The sequence below is a fragment of the Alligator mississippiensis genome, chromosome 3 (genome assembly GCF_030867095.1).
Source record: "Alligator mississippiensis isolate rAllMis1 chromosome 3, rAllMis1, whole genome shotgun sequence".
Lineage (NCBI taxonomy): Eukaryota > Metazoa > Chordata > Crocodylia > Alligatoridae > Alligator > Alligator mississippiensis.
The window spans coordinates 114,878,866-114,900,726 of record NC_081826.1 but is presented as its reverse complement, the minus strand read 5'-3'; the positions used below and the strand labels follow the sequence as shown (position 1 = coordinate 114,900,726).

The 21,861-nt window shown below is 39.2% G+C and overlaps 1 protein-coding gene across 4 annotated transcripts in view; it reads right to left on the bottom strand.

The window, feature by feature from the left end:
- Positions 1–397: 397 nt before the first annotated feature.
- Positions 398–21,861, bottom strand: part of DCDC2 (doublecortin domain containing 2) — a 95,109-nt gene continuing 73,645 nt past the window's right edge. For all 4 annotated transcript variants that reach the window (XM_019490429.2, XM_019490431.2, XM_019490430.2 and 1 more), the window contains 3 exons: positions 19,524–19,621; positions 9,209–9,535; positions 398–7,209 (listed from right to left, as the gene is read on the bottom strand). In XM_019490429.2, the coding sequence (XP_019345974.1) occupies positions 7,102–7,209; positions 9,209–9,535; positions 19,524–19,621 (533 nt within the window). In that variant the 3' untranslated portion in view covers positions 398–7,101. The remainder of the gene's footprint in view (positions 7,210–9,208; positions 9,536–19,523; positions 19,622–21,861) is intronic.

Here is a 21,861-nt window from a genome sequence, read left to right as displayed (position 1 = left end):
ATTCTAAAGGTCTGAGTCGGTAGACTTAAACTACTGCTAAACTATTTGTGCCAAAGGTCAATGAAAGGAAAATTATTTCTCGATTTATAAGGTCACTGCTCTTACTTACTGCATCCCTGTCAGTTTTCACTCTCCCAAATCCAGTCTTCAGTAGGCTACCTCCACTAAGGATCCACACTTATGAACACAATTCCCAAAAGTAATCCAATTGACTGCAATGAGTCAGAATTCACTGATAACACACACAGAGAAAGGGTTTATATACAGGCATCTTTCTGGTTTCTTTCATCTGCTAAAATCTGATAAGACTTATAGAAGTCAATCTTTTTACTTTTAAAGTTTCTTTCAAAATGCTAGGTTTACAACAAGAAAAGGGAAAAAAACACACAGAGATGAATGAAGGCATAGATTTCTCTTTATAAATAAATAGGTGTTTTGTTACCAAAAGCATTCTATCATTTTACAATATAGTGTTTGATTTACATAGTAGGTTTGCAAAGTATATTTTATTTAATGTTTGTTTTTAAAAAAAATAATGTAACCATATGAGTTTGTGGCAAGGGCTGTGACAGGATAACTGCCAAAGTTCCTTTTATTTCTCCTCTTTGGACAGAAAGGAAATCAGGTAGATTCCAGCTGGAAATTATGGTTTGGATATGTTGAGCCATGCCTTTGACACCACTGCAATTATTACTGAATTCTTCCAGCTACCATAGTTTGCTACCAAGCATATCGTTGGGCTAGCCTGTGAGGGGAAACTTAGCCTTCTTCTTTAGGTTGTTTCTTTGTGAGCTGTTGCTGATATCACTCATTTTGAACAGGAAGAGTGGGGGAAAGAGAAAATAATGTTGAAAAGTACCTATAATTATCTGTGCAGCCCGTGGCCTAGTTCTGCATGAGCATCCCATATAGGTGTATCACTAGCATGGAAGCTGAGAATGAGGCAAGTGGAAGGAATCAATGCCCAGACCAGCTACTTTGGCTTGATAGTAAGGAGAGGGTTTTCATCTTGGGGAGCATTTTCTTTTGTTTCACTTCAGAGTTTGGAAAACACAAATATCTTGAAATAATATTCCAAGTAGGCAGCTCAAATTAAGAGCTTGATCTCCCTTTCCCTCACTCTGAGTTACCAATTACTTGTGCAGGACTAAGGGTGCATACAGGTGAGATTCTTGAGAAAAGGTTCATGTTCTATTTTCCAACTAAGAATCGCTAATGCTCACAAAGATTAACTAATGTGAACAGGAAGAATAATGATAGTGCCTTTAACTGCCCACTAAAACAAATAAGCAAATCACCATAATGAAACAGCATGTAATCGATATATATTATAAGGCGTGAACCTCTCTCATTTATGCCAAACTAGGGACCATATGGGCAGTGGGCACCTTCTGAATTTGTGGTTGAGTGGGCTCATGAATCATATATACTGACTGCAACTTTGGCTCTAGTGAAGCCAACAGCAATTCTAACAATGTCTTCAGTGGGGCTAGGACTTCACTTTCTTTTTTCATGGAAATATTATAATCACAGTATAATCATAATGTATATTGACTGGTATATAGAACATAAGTTTTCATAGGTGGCAGCCTCCTTTGCCAGAGCATCTGGTAAAGGAGTCTCATCTACAAAAGTGTATGCCTCTGAACTAGTTGGTATCTAAGGTGCTTCCCTACCCTGCTGACTTCAGACTAACACAGGTAACTGCCTTTTATCGTCTATATGCATATTTGTATTTTGCTGTTTTTCATGAAATGTAGACATCTGCAGGCAACACTTGAATGCTGGTATTATATGCTAATGAAGGTAATATGTGCATCATCCCTATGATTTAATGGCATGTTCTGATTTAGATAGCCATTATGTTGTAGCTAGAAGGAAAGATTTCTATATTCTTCCTTGAGCAGAGAGCTGTGTTAGTTTGAAGGCAGAATGGGGGAAGATCTTAGGACTCCTATACACATGCAGGGAGCCTGTTTCAATGTGCTGGAAATCCAGAGCATCAGAGCAGACTCAATTAATCGAGTCTGCTGAAGCGCAGAAATGAACATGCTCCAGTAGACTCTAGCGTCACGTGTATCAGCATCTCTGCGCTGCAAAATGGCATGGAGTGCTTTGAACTAAAGCTTGGATAAGCTTTAGTGCAGAGCACCCCGCAACCATTTTTCAGTGTGGGGATACACGTGATGATCGGGTGCTTTTAATTAGCATGATTCACTAATTAAAGCACCACCCACTCCAACCTCCCGGAGCATGTGTAAAAAAGCCCTTAGAGACTGACTGACTGAGGGAGACATGACCTTTCATACTTAACAACGTACTTCTTCAGATGGTATCTGACGGCATCTGATGAAGTATATCAGGAATTGGCAACCTTCTACTGACAGTGGGCCACCCCTTGTGACCCAGTCAGTACTGCCCACCCCCTGCTCTGTGCAGAGGGGCTGATCTCTTCCCTGAATATTCCAAACTAATCGCTTTATTTTTTTCTGAGCTCCTCAGCTCCTGGCAGATTTACTGCTAGTTGTAGGCTGCTGTTCTTACCAGCATCCAGATAAGTGTTTTAAATGTTCTACCTTAGTGCAGCAAAATGCTTAAGAATATGTTTTACTTAAGAAAACACATGTAGTCTCTTTTCAGTGGGTAGGATATTACTGGTTGTAAGGGTGTCCTGCATTATAAATATAAGATATCACGAGAAGCCAGTAATATCCTACCTATCGTAAAAAGGTACAAAACTTTACCTGCATGCATTGTCCACGTTTTCACACAGCCCCCACACCCCCCACACACACACACACACACACACACACACACACACACACACACACACACACACACACACAGATCCATAAATAGCAATCCTTAAGTAAGTGAATGGCTTACTGTATACTGGCATGTCCAGAGTGTTTTTGGCTAAAAGGTAAAGGGAAGAGTTTTGACCACACAGAATTATGTTTTCTAGGAATATTTACCCTGGGGAATTGCTCCTGTTATTACTATTGCTGTTGCCCTCCACAGCAGACACACATACAGTAAATGGCAGTCTCTTCCTCATGAAGCTTATAATCTAAACATCAGGACATAAGTGGATGGAACAAATCAGGGTGAGGCAGTGGGTAACAAAAATAATGGGATATTCTAGTACAGCTTAGCTGTGCGTACAACTCAGCTGTAAGAGTAAATCACAAGTCCTCTTGTGAATTATTGCATTTGTGGTTTAAAAAATAAGCTGCTTTATAATAAAATAATTTTAGCAAATCTATTCTTCCTTAAGATATTTTATTTAGTTTTAGGTAATCTTTAAACGTTACTTTAATATAACTCTAAGACAGTTATTCAAAATACCAATAGGCAACACTCTGTTTTGTACCTTCTGATATTTTGGAGTGATTTATTATCTGCTAAATTACTTACTCCTATTTTAGATGGGATTTTTTAAAACAATTTCTTCACTTTTGTCTTCACTTCACTTGAGATATATTGTAATTTGATTTTGCACCTACTTCATCAAAGCATTTAGGTCTGAGTTTAATTATAAGTGTCTGCTGTAATCTGAGGGGATTTAAGCATATGCTTAAGTGAGCTGCTGAACTGGAAACTTAATCTCCCACTATAACTCCACAAAATGTTTACAAATTAGAAAGATGTACAGGGATTTTGATAATTTCCTTGGATAGCACCAGTGAAGAGATAAAGTTACTCTTATTACTGGTTGAATGCCAATGGTGAAGAACACATATATAAACAAGTCCATTCTTAATTTGTGTACTATAATCCTGAGAAAATGCTTCCTCTCCTAAAAGCCAAGATTTTCAAATGGAACAGCAATTTTGGGTACATACATTTATGGTGCCTAAACTGAAATACCTTAAAAACGGACCCATGTGTCAGAAGACAGGGGATCACCATTAAGCCTCAGCATGGTGTCTCAGGACAAACATCCAAAAATGAAAATACACAATGTTAAGTCATTTTCAAATATTATAATATGTAAATACATTATACATATACCTAACTACACTATATATTTGTATTTACTCTGTATTTACACACCGTAACTACACTATATGTATATGTGTGCATATGTTTATGTGCATGTATATGTGTGTGTGTGTATGTATACCTGAGCTGGGTCATTCTGGCCCCCCTGCTGGAAAACATTATCAACCTTCAGCATAAACCCTCACAGCTCTGAAAATTACTACAGTGTTTACAAAAGGTTTTATGTCACCATGTCAAGTATAGAATAAAGCCTAGAACTGGCTAGAATATATACACACACATATGTGGGTACACACACACACACACACACACACACACACATGCCTTATCTATCTAATAGTTATGATATCATCAGAGCACCACATTGTCTTCTACATTCGCAGAAACAGGCCCACAGAATTTGACTTCTGTACAATGCAAAGACTGTAGGATCAGACTGCTTGCATTGTAATCACTAGGGGTGGCAATACATGTGCTTCTGGGTGGTGGGGGAAGGGCATTTTAATTCAAGCAGCTTTTGGGAGCCACTCTAATTAAAACGCCACAGTGTCTCATGTATTTAGTGTCCCACATTTCAAAATGGCCACATGGGTGCCTTAAAGCTTGTTTGCCGAGCTTTAGTTAAAGCTCCCCACTGCCATTCTGAAACGTGGGATAGGGAATACATGCAACACTGCAGCACACGGGAGCATTCTAATTAGAACGCTCCAGCTGTCTGCTCCAACGCGTTCTAATAGAAACACTTTAGAGCACATGTATAGGCTGTGCTAGGTTGTCGGACTAGGTTGTCAGACTTAAAATCAATCCTCCAAAGATTGGGTTAAAAGACCAAGCTGCTTGTGATCTAAAATCAAATTTAGAATCTTTCTCCTTAAAAGCAAACTGTTTTTAAAAATTCTAATTTCTGCATTTGAAGTTAATACAATAATGCATACTCATAACTTGCATAAGCCAGCAAACATGTACCAAGCAAGCAGAAAATCTGTTGTCAGGGCCCCACACACACAGTTGCAATGCTTTTTGTTTCAGTTTTACTGGGAAGTCATCAGCACTACCTGTGTCCCAGCAAGCTAAACCTCTCTATTTGAAATAACACAAGAGTGCCTGGTACCAGCACTCATATTTGTAATGATATTATATGTCACTGCAAGAGATAACATACTGAAAATGCTTATGCTCCTGTTTTCTAAAAAGCTGTTGCAACTTTATAGAAAAGCATCCAAAGATGTTTTGCAGATAACTAGGACAGAAATTTGTATTTAAAAATTGAATATTTCCTCATGAAATGCAGTAAGTTAATAAAGTTAAATAAAAGTTAATGGTATACTGTCGAATTTTTATAACTGACTAATTTAAAAAAACAATTTCAGTTTTACCTTTCAAATAAAGGTAAAGAAGAGTCTTTAAAAAACAAAACAAAAACAAAAAAGGATGAAGATTTTGTTGTTCCCACTAATATGGAGAAGAACATTTTCAGTATGGGAGACACTGACTTTTACAGAATGAGACAGACTGTTACAAAGTGTTATCAAATACATAAAACAATAAATTAAAAGAAAAATAGTGGCTGGAGAAATTTGTGGTTTCCAATTATAAGTGATTTTACACAGTTTTCAAAAACATTTTTTGCATTTTTTCATGAATTTAGTATTTTCTTATCAACAATAAAAATGACATTAAGTCTTTCATAGTAACAGTTTTCTAGCATAAGCAATAAAATAAGCTACTCCTAAGCAAGACCTAAAAGTCCCACTTGCTTTTGTACAATAAATGATTTATACACAAGATCCGAGAATAACCCTGTGCTTATGACTTCCTACTTATTGGCAGCATTGGTTAAGACTTGGCTCCAAAGGGGCAATAGAGTCAATGTCATCAAAGCTACCACATTCTAGATGAATGCTTTATTTACTAATGCAAATGATATCACAGCCTATCAGGAACCAGCTAATTAGAAGAGGTGAAATTAAAGCACAGAGTTTTGTGCAAAACTGGTGAGCAAGATCCTCAAGTGGTATGTAAACTCATATGGCTCCACTGACTTCAATGGCACTATGCTGATCTACACCAACTGAGGATATGGGTTATTGTTTTCAGTGATAAATTAGTTTCTTATTGGTTGAATTTCAAACCAATCAAAATCCAGTCTTTATAAAGCTAGTCAAAGCTAACTGCACTTCTATGTACCTGCTCTTTAGGTTTCTTAACCGATAATATTATATACATTTAGCATTTTGACCAGATACATTACCAAATTTTGAAAAGCAAATAAATCAATATGTTTCTGAGAGAAGCTGTCTTCCTCAACAGCCCAAATCCTGCAAATTTCTCCACATGTGTGGATCATTATACATTGGTACACCTGGAGAAATCAATAGGGCTTCTCAGAGCAGCAAACAAGCTGTAGCATTAATTTAAACTGTACAACATATATTTATAGTGCTAAATACATGCTTTGCATTAATACAATCTTCCTTACTGCTCCTAAATTGAATGCAATGGAAAGCCACTGTCCAGTAACATTGGGAAAGACTCTCCATTGCACTGCACCAGTTCTAGCCGGGTATAATTCCATGGAGTAGAGAGTCTGATTCATTCTCTCTGAAACATATACTTGAAAACAAAGTACATGTAATATTTTTAGCAGCTTATTAATCTAGGAAAAACGTTACACAAATTAAAAAGTCACAAAAATATTTATCTTTCCTAGATAAATCTGTTGAAAAATTCTGAAGTCTAACTTATGCTTTTTTGAGCACATTGGAACAATGCCACACAGAGTTGATTCTATTACTATTTATCATCTTATAACACAGAAGAAATAGTTCATTTATTTACTGCATTGCTAAACAAACCCCCTATATTTTCCCCTAAAATCTATCTGAAAGTCACATCTTGAGAAAATAATTCAATCTTCTTTTTAATAAACATTCATGTTCATTATCTATGTCATTCTATATGGCAATACCATTTCAAGACTCAATAGGTGGTACTCAACTCTATCTCCACATTATAAATTATCAATAACAGATAATAACATGCTTTCAATTTCAAATATTACAATCCTTAATTTTCTGCTAACATCCTTTTTCATGTCTATGCCACAGCAGCATATTCATTGGTTTGTTCATTTTTTTCACTTTCTTGTGGGCTGGTGATAGTTACTCTTGGGTTTGTTGATGTTTTTTCAGAATGAGAATCAGCCTAAAGAAAAAGGAACCAAATAAATATTTTCAGTTTATTGGGTAACAGATTTCATTGCATTCCAATGTGTAGTTCATTAAATATGTCATGCTAGAATTGGTGTAAAACAATGGAGGCTGACAGTCTTGTTTATCTTGAATAAATAGGATATGTAAAAGCAAAAGGAGCAGATTTTTTACCCCAATTAGAGCATGTCTCTGGTTTATTCCCAACCAGCAAGCATACCTTCCAAACTGGACCTCCAAAAAGTGTTACCTCTCTTGACAGCATCAATCAGAGGTCAGCAGCCTATGTCCCAACTGCATATGGCCTGCAAAGAGGTCAGCAGCCTATGTCCCAACTGGATATGGCCTGCAAAGCCTTTGGGTTCAGCCCACGGAGCCATGGCTATGGCAGCATTCAGTGACAGGAGTCTCCCCCTGTGCCATGCCACAGCCAGTCACCTGGGGCTCTGGTGGAGAGGAAGCTCTGCCTGCTCCACATGGCAGATGAGAGGGCTTTTGCCATGCCACACTGGAGCTGAGCCATGGGGAGGAGCAGTGGCTGGGCCCGAATGTCCATTCACCTCCAACCTGAGCTGGATCATTCTGGCCCCCCTGCTGAAAAACTTTACCAACCTCCAGCATAAACCCTCGCAGCTCTGAAAACTACTTCAGTGTTTCCAAAAGGTTTTATGTCATCATGTCAAGTATAGAATAAAGCCTAGAACTGGTTAGAATTAATTTCATTGGTACACAGCCTTTCCTTCTGTGGTTCAACTGAAAAAATGAACTTTACATATCACACAAGTGGAAACAGAATAAATGTCCACGTCAGAAATAAGAAATGCTATTTTGAGGCTCATGAGACTGTATATGTATATAAATGTTCTTTTCCTAATGGTACAGAACCAGGCAGTGGTCCATCCCACTTCAGCACTGGGGACTGCAGTATTTTTACACATTATATTAACATATTATATTTATACCTACCTACCACTTCAGCTGCAAAAAATCTGTTTCCTGATCAAGTTGCACATTGGGATGGTTCCTGTGACACTAGATATTCCCACTTCCATTTCCTATTGCTGAAGGCCCTTTCTTATTAGCATACAGAAGAGTACAGCAGCAATCATATCTAAGTGTGATACTCCACTCTTTGTCTTCAGGGACAATACTTGTGTTTTTAAAGAGAGTCCCTTGCCTGTAAGAGCCTTAGTTAACTATCTCTTTCAAACCGACCAAACAAAAGAAATCAGTTATGCTGACCCAAATAACAGTAGCAATATTTTTTAATGCAACTTCTGTGCATGGTGACTCATCCAACCAAAAAAAGTATTACAGTTCTGTAAACTAGTAGGCATGAACGGGCAACATCACATTGTGTCTCTGCTCTGACCAAGGGAACAATGAAGTATCAAACCATACAAGAACTTAGCTCTTGAGAGTGAAAATGTTCTACACATCCAAATTTCTGCCTAGTCATGGAAGCAGGGCCAGCAGACTGGACCACGGGATGGAGCAACAGATACATTACATACTTTCCAGATGGAGAATGAATTCTGAAATCACTGCTCATAAGATTGCAGGGTAGGCTCTAGAGATACCTATACACATGCTGAACATGTACTCCAATGCATGCTAATTAGAAGAATCAGAGCAGACTCAATTAATCAACTCTGCTAATTAGCACGCTCCAGCAGCCTCTGCTTCACATGTATTCAGCATCCGTGCGCTTCAAAATGATGGCAGGGGCAATTTAACTAAAGCTTGTTAAATGAGCCTTAGGTAAAGCACCGTTACCACCATTTTGAAGTGCAGCACACTGAAAACACATAACACTGCCAGCACCTTAGAGCAGCCCTCGCGGCCACTCTAATTAAAGCATCCCTCCCACCCTGGAGCACATTGTTCCTCCAAAATGAAGTTCCATGGGCCTCAACTCAAGGCCCAGAAACCTAGTGCTGGAATGAAGAGGTAATAGCGTAATTGTAAAAAAGTTTGAAAGGATTAACTGTTACCTGGCTTTGACGGTCCAATTCCTCTTGTATTTTTGCTTCCTCTTCATTGTGACAATTAAGCTGTTCCATTGTTTCACCATTCTCTGCATTTGTTTTGCCATTTAAGGAGGTTGTCTCATCTTCCTCCTTTGAGCCAACCTCCTCCTCTTCTCCCTCCTCTTCTTCATAATGCCCATTTACTTCCTCTTCATTTTCTTTCAGCCCATTCCTTTCATTATCAGCCTCCCAACTTTCCTCTCCATTCATCTCTCCATATGTTTCCTTTCCCTCATCTTTCTCTTCTTCCTGGTGGTCATTTTCTTCCTCATCTACAGTTTCTGCTGGCCTCTGATGAAAGCAAGAACAGTATTATACACTGGCAAGCATCTGTAATCAAAAATAATGTGCTGTAATATAGTATGTACATAGGCTGTGGATAGACATAACAATTGAATTGTTTCAAAGGGCCAGCTGTACCACTTACAAGCCTTTTGAAATATTCCCAAAGTGCATGAAGGGCTCCAAAATGGTACCTTTTTAATGAGGTACTATTATGAAATATTTCATTTTTTTGTTTCATCTCCATGGAAGATGGAGGGAGTGCAGGTGGACAGCCTGTGAGCTGTATGGCTTCCAGGTCCCACTCTGGGTCCTGAGGTACTACTAGACTCTGCTGGGATTCCTCACTTCTTGCTAGACCCAGAGCCAAGCTTACCATCCAACCCTGACTACCCTCCCCTCCTATTCCCCTCCCAACTCCTAAGGTCCTCACCAATGCCAGGGTTAGGTCCTCCAGCTCCAACTTCCTCTCTCAGGCAAACAGAGAAGTAGGGAGAGAGAAGAGGTAGAAGAAATTGGGGCTGGAGTATAAGTCCCAGTGGCAGGCCCCCATCTGGGCCTGATGTCTGACACATTAATTTGATTGCAATAAACTGGATTTTCTACTAGTCAAATAAATCTTCCCTTCAAACATACTCTCACTATTCATTGAAAGATGTTTCTGGTTGTGAAATATCATTTGACATTTGCAATTTGGTTGTGCAAGCTTGGAGAACAGGCAACCTGAGTCACTGCAAGAACACTAATTTGGTGGAATAGTACACTGTGTCCTTTTACCTATGAGGAAGTTACCTTACACTCTTTCACCACCACAGCACTACATCCAATACCACTCATTCAAAAGCAAAGTCCTCTTTTCCCTCTTCCTTTCTGTGTTTGAGTGTATACCCACACACCCCTTGGCTATAGTCATTCTGAGCAACAGTAAAACATTTCCCAAAAATGCCCCTACTATAGGCAGGGCGTAAAAAGGCAAGAAAGCAACATCTTGAACTATTGGTGGGTTGTTTGGATAAGCAAATACCAGCTGCAAAAGTCTATGATAACCTGTTCCCCTGGCTGCTGAGAATGAAACTAACATTCCCAAAGAAAGCCAGGTACCCTTAAGGTGCAAGTAAAAGCCATTGTAAAAATACTGGCAGGTGATTAGTGTCTCCTGATTAAATTTCTCCCCTTCATTTTGACACTTATGTGGCAACATAAGAAAATTATACTGCATTATATTCCATCAACACAGTATCAAATAGGATGTGCTATTTTATTGCAATAAACCACAGAATCACAGTTACTAGAGTTACTGCAAAAGCTCAGGCAATAGCTTTTTAAGCACAATGATCTTAATGTGATCCTTATTAAAATTTTCGTGACTTATTTTCATCTGGTAGCATCAAATTGGCCCTATTATTATTAACATAAAAACAAACACAAGCCTTTATACATATCTTGAGAAGCCCAGCATGTAACCATGGACTTGAACCAGATATTGTAATTGCCAGTATTGCCAGATAACGGAGAATCTTCAGTCCTGAGTTAATTCTTAGAAGTTCCCTGCTATTCTGTCCCTTGTGAATTACTTATTAAAATAACTTTTCATATTGCATATTTTTCCTTTCATGTTACCTGTCACGTATGGCATGTTGTAGGCATCTTACACTATTTCAAGTGTAGGGTTAAAGATATAAAATAATCAGCACAACAGTTCAGTTTTCCTCATGTTCCAGTATGAAATTCATCAGTTAGACTGCCTTAAAAGGAAGATGCAAATCCACTCACTCTGCCCTGCTCCCTACATCCTCCCCAGCTGTCCCTACATTCTCACATCAACCCAAAATCTCATGAAAAAGTTGGCTTTTGCAATGCACTCAGAAAACTAACAAGTCTGGGTTCTGGCACACCAAGCAGTGAGAAACAAAACCTAGGAGTCAAGCTGGCTCACTGAAAACATGCATTCCTGCTTCTGCTTGAGGGCATCTAATGGTCATACCTGCAGCAGTATCATATGAAGAGAGGGGGCATCTACCTAAATGATCCTACTCTATTCTATCCAGAGGTTAAAATTATTTAGCAGTTTAGAAGTTAAAGCAACATCTTGACATCTGCCTAGAAAATTACTGGACACCAGTGCATCTTCTCAAATACTTTCCAAAGCTAACATTCAGGTCTCATTTATGTTAGCCTGACCATTTGAACTCTACGCTGTTAGAAAACTGTACTGATGTAAAACAAGATTAGTAAAATAAATCTCATCAATGTGAATATTTTGAATGTGGTTGAAAGGTTCCTAAGCTCTAAAGATATCCTAAGTACACTGCAACATTTACTGTTACTACCAAAGTCAAAAGTATACACAAGTCATTTCTACAGCAAATAATTGAAAAGCACTGTTCATTTGGATCTTTCAAGATGGCATTACATAATTAAGGATGTTGCCAGTGCACATTTAAGTCAGAGTCATCCCCACAGGAAAAGGCTTTTTATTTTTATACACTGTGCATGTAAGCTGGCCTAAGTTGCGTGCAAAGATATAAATGCATTTAAAAGGTAAAGAACACCACAAAGCAGATCTCTTATGTACAATGGGGACACAAGTTGATTGTAGGCAGAAAACTGAAGGTCAAGTTGCCCAGTCCCACACTGTTCCTTATATCAAAATAAAATTTGATATTCTCTACTGGCATGAAAGGGAGAGTTTGAATTGATACATTGGGCTCTAATATTACCCAAGACAGTATGCTCTGAGTCAAACACATGCTATGGTACCTTTAAAATTCTAGGTTTACATTAATTTGGGTCAATTGTTTTAATGCCTACTGCTCATCATTCATAAATGATACAGGGTCAGGCATGAACTTGGGAAACAGACATACCTAATAAAAATTAGTGGCCATCTGCTAAAGAGAGAGAGAGAGATTTGTGGCCCAAATCCTGCAAACACTGCATATTCTTAATTTTATCCATATGAACAATCCTGGTGACTTAAAAACAGTAGTAAATTTAAGCACTTGTGTAAGTGTTCACAGTATCAGGACCTGTTCCAAATCCCACTAGAGGGAACAGGAGCCTTTCCATTGAATTATCTGAGCTCTGACACAGGTACAAGTTCACCTGAGTATCTATTAAGTATGGAAGATATTACAATCCATATTCTGAGTTGGAGTACATCAGAATAGCTCTGTGAAAGCTAATACAGCTATGCTGATTTAAGCCAGCTGTGAACATGGTCTATTATGTCTCAACACAAAGCACTAGGTTCATTTTCAGAAGTTAGTTGTAGTTGTGATAATACAGGGAGTACCAACGAACACATTGTCGTATTGCATAGCTGCTTTCTTGGCTAATTCTGTTCCCAGCCTTGGAGCACTCATGCTTCCCACAATCACCTTTGAGGTCTCTTCTGTATCTGCTCACTTAGCTTTCATCTGCTACTAGCAATTAGATCGAATTGTCCAAATTACCAGGGTATAGTGTTCCTACTAAGTTTTTGTCAAACAAACTGATTTCTCAGATGCTGAGTCATTCACATTATGTTATGATGATCCTGCACCGCTGTGAAACCATGCTGTGTCCATTATGTAAGACCACTCCATCCAAATGCTGCAGCACAATACAATATCTTGATACCCAAACTTCAGGACCCAAATTTTTTCGCAGGCTAGAGCCCTCATCCTGCAACTGGATTTGGGCAAATAGACTCTTGCATCGGGGAAGAGCCCAATGGGCTTAGAAGCAATGTCTGGCTTACAAAGAAACATTACAGATCCATTGCAACTGGAAATATCAAGCCCATTTTAGGAAAGGTGCCAACTCTTTCACCTAGCAGAAGCAGTTCCAATAAATGGATACAATCCACCATTAAGAGATTTAAGCATCTCCACACGCTATGCAGAGATTCCCTAAGGATGTGATGCACTTCAAATCCAGAGTGCCAATTGTTCAACTATACTTCTCCAAGCCTAAATGAAGCCAAGAGCAAGAATTTTACTGGCTAGTGTGCATCACAGCCAATGCAGTCTCACAGCAGTGCTTGGCAAATCCAAGAACAAGCAGAGTAAAACTCATGTCCCTCAGCACATAAGGATGAAAAAGGCTACCTCAGCATTTCAGTTGGAGGCCAGCAGTCAGCTGTGACTAAGAGTAGCTCAACATGAATACCACCAGATAGCTCTGCAGTGAGATGACTTTGTGGTAGTGTTTGTTTTCCCAGCCAACAAGTATCCAATCAAAAAAATTCAAACCACAAGAAAATCTACTAGCACACCTAGTACAATTAATGGCAGTCTCAGCAAATGTCAAGGACCAAACCAGCCTAGTGACAACTACACTCTACATAACTATACTTGAGTTGATTCTTCCTGGTAAGAATTCAGAAGTATTGACAGCAGTATGGAAAAGGTTTCACAGCCACTTTCCCCAAGTGTGAGAAAAAGTGAATGTCTAGAGCTGTCAATCCAGCACCTCTAACAAGGACCAAAATCTCCCCAAAACCATAGAGGGGGGTAGAAAGAGGACTGAATAATATTCCTTAAGGGTGAAAGAACTGATGAGTAAGAAGCAAAGGGGTGAATGACTGTTCTCTTGTGTCCTGCTCCCTGGAGTCAAAACAGCTAATAGTAAGGAGTTTTTCCTTTGTTATAATTACAAGAAAGAGGAAAGATGTACTGTGAGTAGTACAGAAATCTTTAAATTGGGTAAGCATAATCTTTTTAAGCATAGACAACTTTTTTGCAGTTCACCACTTTAAGATTACAGAAATTAAAAGGTCCATCTTTCAAATCAGGCCTCCCTTTTTCTGAGCTTAATTCTGCATCCATACTAGTTGTCAATGAAACCCTGGGGGCCACAAAATACAGATGCCTGGGGCCATATTCTGAATAAGTGCAAAAGCTTAGAGCCACTGATAGTTAATGGTTCTACATCAATTTTCATGGGTGGAGGAGCTGGTCTCTGATTTCTAAGTGGGTTAATGCTGATCTAGCATCAATTTAATGTGGAGTAGAGGTAAATTTTGGTTACATTCAGAAAGTATGGTTATTCTGAATGCTAACCAGAACTGAGAATTTAAAAACAAGGGTAGATTCTGATTACCTTTCTCATGCTACTAGTTACTAAGAACTACATAACCAAATGCCACCATCATTCAAAAGCAGTAAATCAGGAAGGCTTTTTTACACCAAAGCATCTGACTTCCTTTCTTTTAAGAGTGCTAACGTAACCTCGCAATATGTCTGTGCATGACTGTCATTAACACATTACAAAGTGCAATGTCAGAAAAACTTTAAAGGTAGAAATTATGTTACATAGGGAAAATGCACTTTTAAATAACAGGTGTAGTGCACTTTAATGCCAGACATAATTTTGTTTCACTCAAACCATTTGGAAAGGTTTACTCAGGTAATGGTCACAATAGACCACTAATGAGGTAAAAAACAAAATCCTAATTGTCACAAATATTGGCAAAAATACATCTCTTGAATACAACGTTAGCATCACTTAACTTTGAGGCAACAAACACCTTTCAGACATAACTACTACTACTACTACTATCGTCCAATGAATAATGTGCTATAGATAAGTTGCATATATTCGAAAAGCAAAACATTTTGTTCCAGTACCACTTAGGGTTGCTAAGTGACAACAGCATATTTACCTATCACATCATTTATAAAACCTAAAGACTTAAAAGCAAGTAAATGAATAGTTAAGGGCTCATCAGTCTTACACCTCCCACAGAGTAAACGTCTGATTGTTACAGAGTACAAAAACGTGTTTATGCTCATAGCACAGCAACTTTAAATTCTGACCAAACCGGGAAGTTTTTTATGTCATTTTGTTAAACTGATTTCAGTATCTAGACATTTAGGGCTCTTATAGACGTGCAGGGAATCTGCTGGAGCATGAAAATTGATGCACTCCAGCAGCCTTCTGTCACATGTATCAGCATCCCTGGGCTGAAAAAATGCCGGCAGGGCGCTTTTAAATAAAACACGTTCAATGTGCTTTAGTTCAAAGTGCCCTGCTGCCATTTTTTCAGCGCGGAGATGCTGATACATGATGCACGGGTGCTTTTAATTAGTACAGCTTGCCTATTAAAACACCCTGCACTGCATCCCAGAGCACATGTAAAAATGTCCTTAGATCCTGATTTTCTTAGGCACTCAGCACCCAACTACAGCTGAACCACAGTTAGCGGAAGCTGTGCAATTTAGTACCACTGAAAAAAAATTAGGCTTTAAAACTCAGTCATGTAATGTGGAAGATGGATGTCTGCATTTTCCTGTAGACCAGTGTCTCCAACATGTGGCTTATGGCAACAATGCTCTCAGCCTCAAAAAATTTTGCTTTCTGTGGATACATGTTTCTTCAGGTTGACAGGGAAAGTAAAACCCAATGCTGCCTACAACCTCTTACTTACTCAGTGTTGTCGCCCATAGGCCAGCAAAGGTCGATGACATTGCTCAAAATCAAGAGGCCAGTTTGTTAGGGAATGAAAAATCATTTTACCAGATTCTGTCATTTTCCCTTGCACATGAGAAATAACCAGCTAGTACACTGATCAACAACAATATTTTGTCTCCATCTGCTGCTCTGGCAGAGAGTCAGGTCTCATTTTTAAATAATGTCCATGTCTGTGTCTATGTTAACCTGTAACTGAATTTCAGATGTTGTGGTCTAGTATGATCTCTTGGGCACACATGGGGACAATGAGACTTTGAAAAATTTGCAAACTTCAAGAAGTCACTCTGAAGTATGAAAGTATTAAAACTACTCACAGTTTTCAGAAAGTGCTCTACAGTCAATGGAAATTAATATGAAACATTTGCAAGTTTGAGCATTTTTCAAGTTTGAAAATCTTTTTTGGTAGGGGAGGAGGCACTTTATGAAAAGAGGGAGTCAGTTTTATAATAGGGCTTTGGTTGCAACCTTATCTCTGGAGAATCTATTCATCTCAATAATAAGCCATACACGCATATAAAACAGGACTAGAATCTTTCTGCTAAGCATCAAATATCACAGACCTCTAGTGTTACCATATTTCCAGTTCCAAAAAAGAGGACACCTGTCATGCACGCATAGGGGGAAGGGGGCAGTATATGATTGTGAGGGGCAGTGATATGCCGGTGCCCTGGCCCTGCCCATTCTATTGCCCCTCACTTCCAAGCCACAGCCCCCCCCATGTTCTCCCAACCCTTTTGCTACCCCTCACTCCCACCCTAGATACCCCTGGCCATACCAGTGCCCCTCACTCCCAACCTGCAGTACCCTGCCCCCTGGGCCATACTGGTGCCCCTCACTCCCAAACCACTGTCCTTCCTCCCCTGCCCAGTCCCTGCTGGTACCCCTCACTCCCAACCAGCAGCTCTCTGCCCAGCACTCCTGACCCATAGTCCCCTCCCCCCCCCTCACTTCCAAGCCACGGCCCCCTGCTCCCTCTGTCTCCTGGCAGCCCTGCCCCTGCAATCTTTTTCCCCCACAGTGGGCTGCTGCCTACAACCCAGCCCCTTCCACAAGTTGCACATACAACCCATGGTGATCAGATGCTGCTGCAGAGAAGCTAAACCAAACCTGGGGACATCTCCTCTGCTGCTGGGGGGCCACGCAGCTTCCTGCTACCCCTTCCCTGTCCCTTCCCAGCTCAGCTGCAGCCCCAGCACCTGGACAGTTTTTCCCAGTGCTGGCAGGCACCTACCCCCCTCACACAGCTGAGCTGAGCAAAATCTAGGACATTTGATCTTTTTTTTTTTTTTTTTTTAAACGCCTGGACAGAGATCAGAGGATCCAAAAAGAGAACATGTCTGGGAAAACCTGGACATATGGTAACCCTACTAGCACTTCAGCTAAGGAAAGTGTCTGGATTTCTTTTTGAACTGTAAGCAAACAACAGAAACATTGTATGTATAACATTCTCTTACATGCATATATATTCTGGCTCCATTGCTGAGTATACAGCCATGGAGCCAAAAACAAAACCAGAAAGAAAAGAAAGGTCCTTAATTTATAAATTATTATACACTAACGATAATCAACAAAGAAAACTTTTCAGTTACATTTATATTTGAACACAGCATCACTTGAATACATGATATCAAGTCTATAATCTTCCTAAATGCCATTTTGAGAAGCTTGCTGATTTTATACGACAGGGAGGAACTTATGTAATGGGAAACTTTTCCTCGTGAAATGGTCTGGCCTTTATAATTGAGCAATCTCTCTTAGAGCTGCCAGTCTGTTTTAAGGCTGAGCTGATGCTAACTTCACTGTTTCCGCCTTTGGCAACAGAGAGAGACTTTGCATCTAGTTCACTGAGGTGAAATTCAGGTTCATGTCTACTTATGCTTCATGTCTACAAACAGTGAATCAAAGGTGCAAAACTTCTCTTACAGTATATTCAAACTACACAGGAGGAACATAAGTGAGTTACAAACTCTCAGCTCATATCACATCTCCAGTAAATGTAAAGTGACAGGTGACATCAAACAAACATTAAATCAGGGTACATATCTACTTTCAAGAAAGATGCTTGGCTAGCAAAGCTTCCCACTGTAAGAACATCCATCACAGCCAGATGGGCCAAGGCCTGGTAGACAATTTAGTGTCTGAAAATTTTTCCAATCATCTGCAAAGGGAAGTAAATGGGAGTATGAAGAAGGAAGAAACTTCTGGATGCATTCCCTATTGTTTAGACGTAAATATGAGCCAGTGTTGTATCACCATTGTCACATGTTACTCCCTGGAGCTACCCCAATCAGCAACCTCACAGTCACATAGGCTTTTTAAACTGAGGGTGGCATGTTTAAGTTCTTAGATCCACTTCTTGTTTTAAGAGTTTGGATGGAAGTCAGCCTTTAGGGATACACCTTAAAGTAAGACAAATAGTGTGCCTTAGTTCTCTTCTGAGACTAAGGCACACACCAGGCCTCCATAGTCCTACCCTTTACCTCTTCTCTAATGTCTACTATGTGAGGCAGAGAGAAAAGACACATGATAGGTTTACACCCACGTCATTTACATCAGTTCTTATATTGATATGTGTTACATCTGTCACCAGACCAGACAGACAACCAGCAATGCCCCCTACTACATGATGGGGAAGCCTGTAATAAGATAAAATTGACTAGACCTGTGGACACAATACCTATTCGCTAATATAACTTATGCTGGTGTATAGTTACTCCTTTCTGAGACTCCTTTCTGAGTTCTCCTATCCTCCTGACTTTGTGAGATGTAGCTTTACCCAGGGGGAGAGGAACCTGCATCAGTGTAGGGTTGTATATGGTGTGTTTGCTCCATGTATGTATCAATGTAAAGGCAAATTACACACGTAGAAATATGGTGTGTATCTGCACCCATATTCTGTCTGCTTATAGAGAGGGAGAAATAGCAAAGATCCCCCTTACTATTTTCCTAACCAAATATTCATATATTGCAATATATTTAATATTAATTCTACAGTATTCTAAAGCCTAAGGCTTTAAAGCTTTACTACCTAAATTCTTACATATTAGAAAAAGTGGTTTTAAATGGGTTTCTTTTATTATTAATAATAGCCTTATGTTCACATATTTGATTAGTATTTCAGGTTTATCTGTTACAACCTCTACTGCATTGTTCCCCATCACTGGGAAGAAAAATACCTTCTGAAATTAAGTGAATCTCCAATAGAGGGGTTTGCCAGAACAGCTCTAGTGGTATTCCTACTCAGCAAACCACTTCAAGGGTAGACAAAGCCCAAGTAAAGTCTGAAGCACAGATTCTGAAAATAGTATAGTGCAGCTCATCATACAGACTGGATCTTCCTTGTACAGTAACAATTCTCTGAAAATTGGGCAGCATTTGGATAAATTTGGGGATTGCAAAGACTGCTCTTAGAGCATGGCAGAGTTCCAGAAAAGAAAAAGAACTTAAAGCATGCACCCTGAAAGAACACGCAGGGAAATGAAACTGGAGGAAGGAAACTGAACAACACCAAATGTACAAGATGAACTTCTTCCCACAATACCTGATCCACTGGCACCTCTACCCGAGTGTCTTCATCCTCTTGGACTTCTACTGCTCCCAACATTTCAGACCGTTCACCAGCTTTGTAAATACCTTCATCTACAACAGAAAGAAACACAGAATAAAAGTAAAGTCCAATTGTGACACTGTGTGGCAAAATTATTGAACTGCACCTACATTCTCTTTCTAAGAATAGCTTTCAAGGCTCATATGTTATTTCTAACACAATCTTTCAAATGGAGTTTAAATGTCTCATTATGTTCAATTTTATTTCCTTTTTTTCCCTACTTACATGCTAAATACATTCCCTAACTACATACATGCTACATTTTGGAGGGAAGGACAGATAAGAAGAGTCAGACAGATAAACTAACCTAAACAAAACCCTGGATATGAACTCTGAACTCTGGAGAAGTTCAGATGTGAGAACAGCACAACACAGACCAATCATGTTATTTGTAACAATACAAATTATAATTGTTATAAATAATGTGATCCATCTGTATTGAATATATACACATGTTCAAAATGACTCTGGATAACTTTGGATAACTGGTACAATAACGTCTCAATTGCTAAGAAATAACCAAACACTTGGGGGCCAGAATAATAATAAAAAAAAACAACCAAGAGTTACATTAGCAGGGGCACTGCAGTTTGAGAATTAACAATGATAATGAAATAAATTCCAGTTTCCCTTTCTTTGGTACAGAGAAACTGTAACAGAAAAACCACCTTACAATTTTGCAAGGGCCCTGGGAAGAACCAAATGCCTGTCCAGCACTGTGGAGTGGGTTGCATTATCTAGGCAAGGCCAATAGATTCACAGTCTTACAGTCTAGTTCTAATCTTACTTTATTCATATGGTCTTAAAATCTGTTTTGATTAATTTGTTATTTTACTCTGCAAGTCACTGCTAAGCAAATTAGCCAGGTGCATTTTTTGTAGTGGGAAAGTGCAGCAAGACAGGTATAATCCATCCTCTAAGGAATCCAGAGATTAATAACACACTGATAACTGCCTGGACAAAAGGTTTGGTCTGCAACTTCCTGATTAGATACATGGAGACTGATGAAGATGCTGGTAATAGATAGCATAGTTTTGGAAGAATTACTGCTCCTCCCAGCAGCAGTATGTATTCCAGTGAAACATGAGTGTCATGTAATGAAATCAAAAACATTTACATATGTAAACAGAACACAAATGGTAATGGTAAATTTTAACTAGCCAGGCATAAAGTAAAGCACTCTAAGTTAAAAGATCTCTCAGTAAATTCTGAGTGCAGTTAAATCAATATACCAGAGAAATATAGCTACTTTACAGGTATTCATGTCACCAAACAGAAAATGCAAAAAGTAATCAAAAGGAGCAATGGATTGTACTAATATCAGTTAACAAAAGGAAAAAGAAATTTTAGAGAATAAGTCTATTAATTTAGGCTACATCTACATGCAGCTTATCTAGACATTTCCAAGTTAGCACTAACCTAGCTAGCTTGGGTAATAATAACCCAAGGGTAGCCACTGCAGCATGGAATTACAAAACCGATCCAACAAGTCAGGAAGCCAGTTTCAAGCTATTTTGGGCTATCCACACAATCTGCAGTCACATTTTTAATGCAGTGCTGTCATATGCTTACAAGCATCTGTATATGTGAGTACACAAGTACACACACACACACACACACACACACACACACACACACGCACACACATACTGTGGTGGACCAGATACTCTACACCTGTGACACAACCTAAAAATGCAAAATAACACTCCAAGATGGCTGATGCACTTCAGTTAATGTGTTCCATAACCAGCAAAACTGGCAAACACTAAACTACACTCCTCCAAATGCAGCAATTGACTGTCCCTACAAGTAACTCCATTTCAAGCTGCCTGAGGAAAAAAGATGAGATTTATGGCATGCCTTGAAGGTCAGAAGGGTTAGAATATTTTTGTGCCAGGATGGGTCAAGGAGAAAATTCTAGGACAGCAAAGCCTTCACAAAAGACTCTTTGGCAACTGGAAAGCATCACGCTCCCCATTGTTCTGAACAGGTGCATTGATAGAGACTGCTTCAGGCTTTTGAAGCCAGCACAAATACTGCTAGCTTCAGCTTCTATGCTCCGGGAAATACTGTCCCTCTCGATTCATTATCCTGGTGAATTATATCAATGGGCATACAGGAACAGTCTTCAACATTTGTGCTTCTTGAGCTAATCGTATGCTTGTAGTTGATGCAAGAGATGATAACCACAATATGACAGAGAAATACAGCTTATTTCCATAAGGCAACAGAGTCACCCTCACAGCTCAAAGCTTCCCTGAAAGACCTTCCC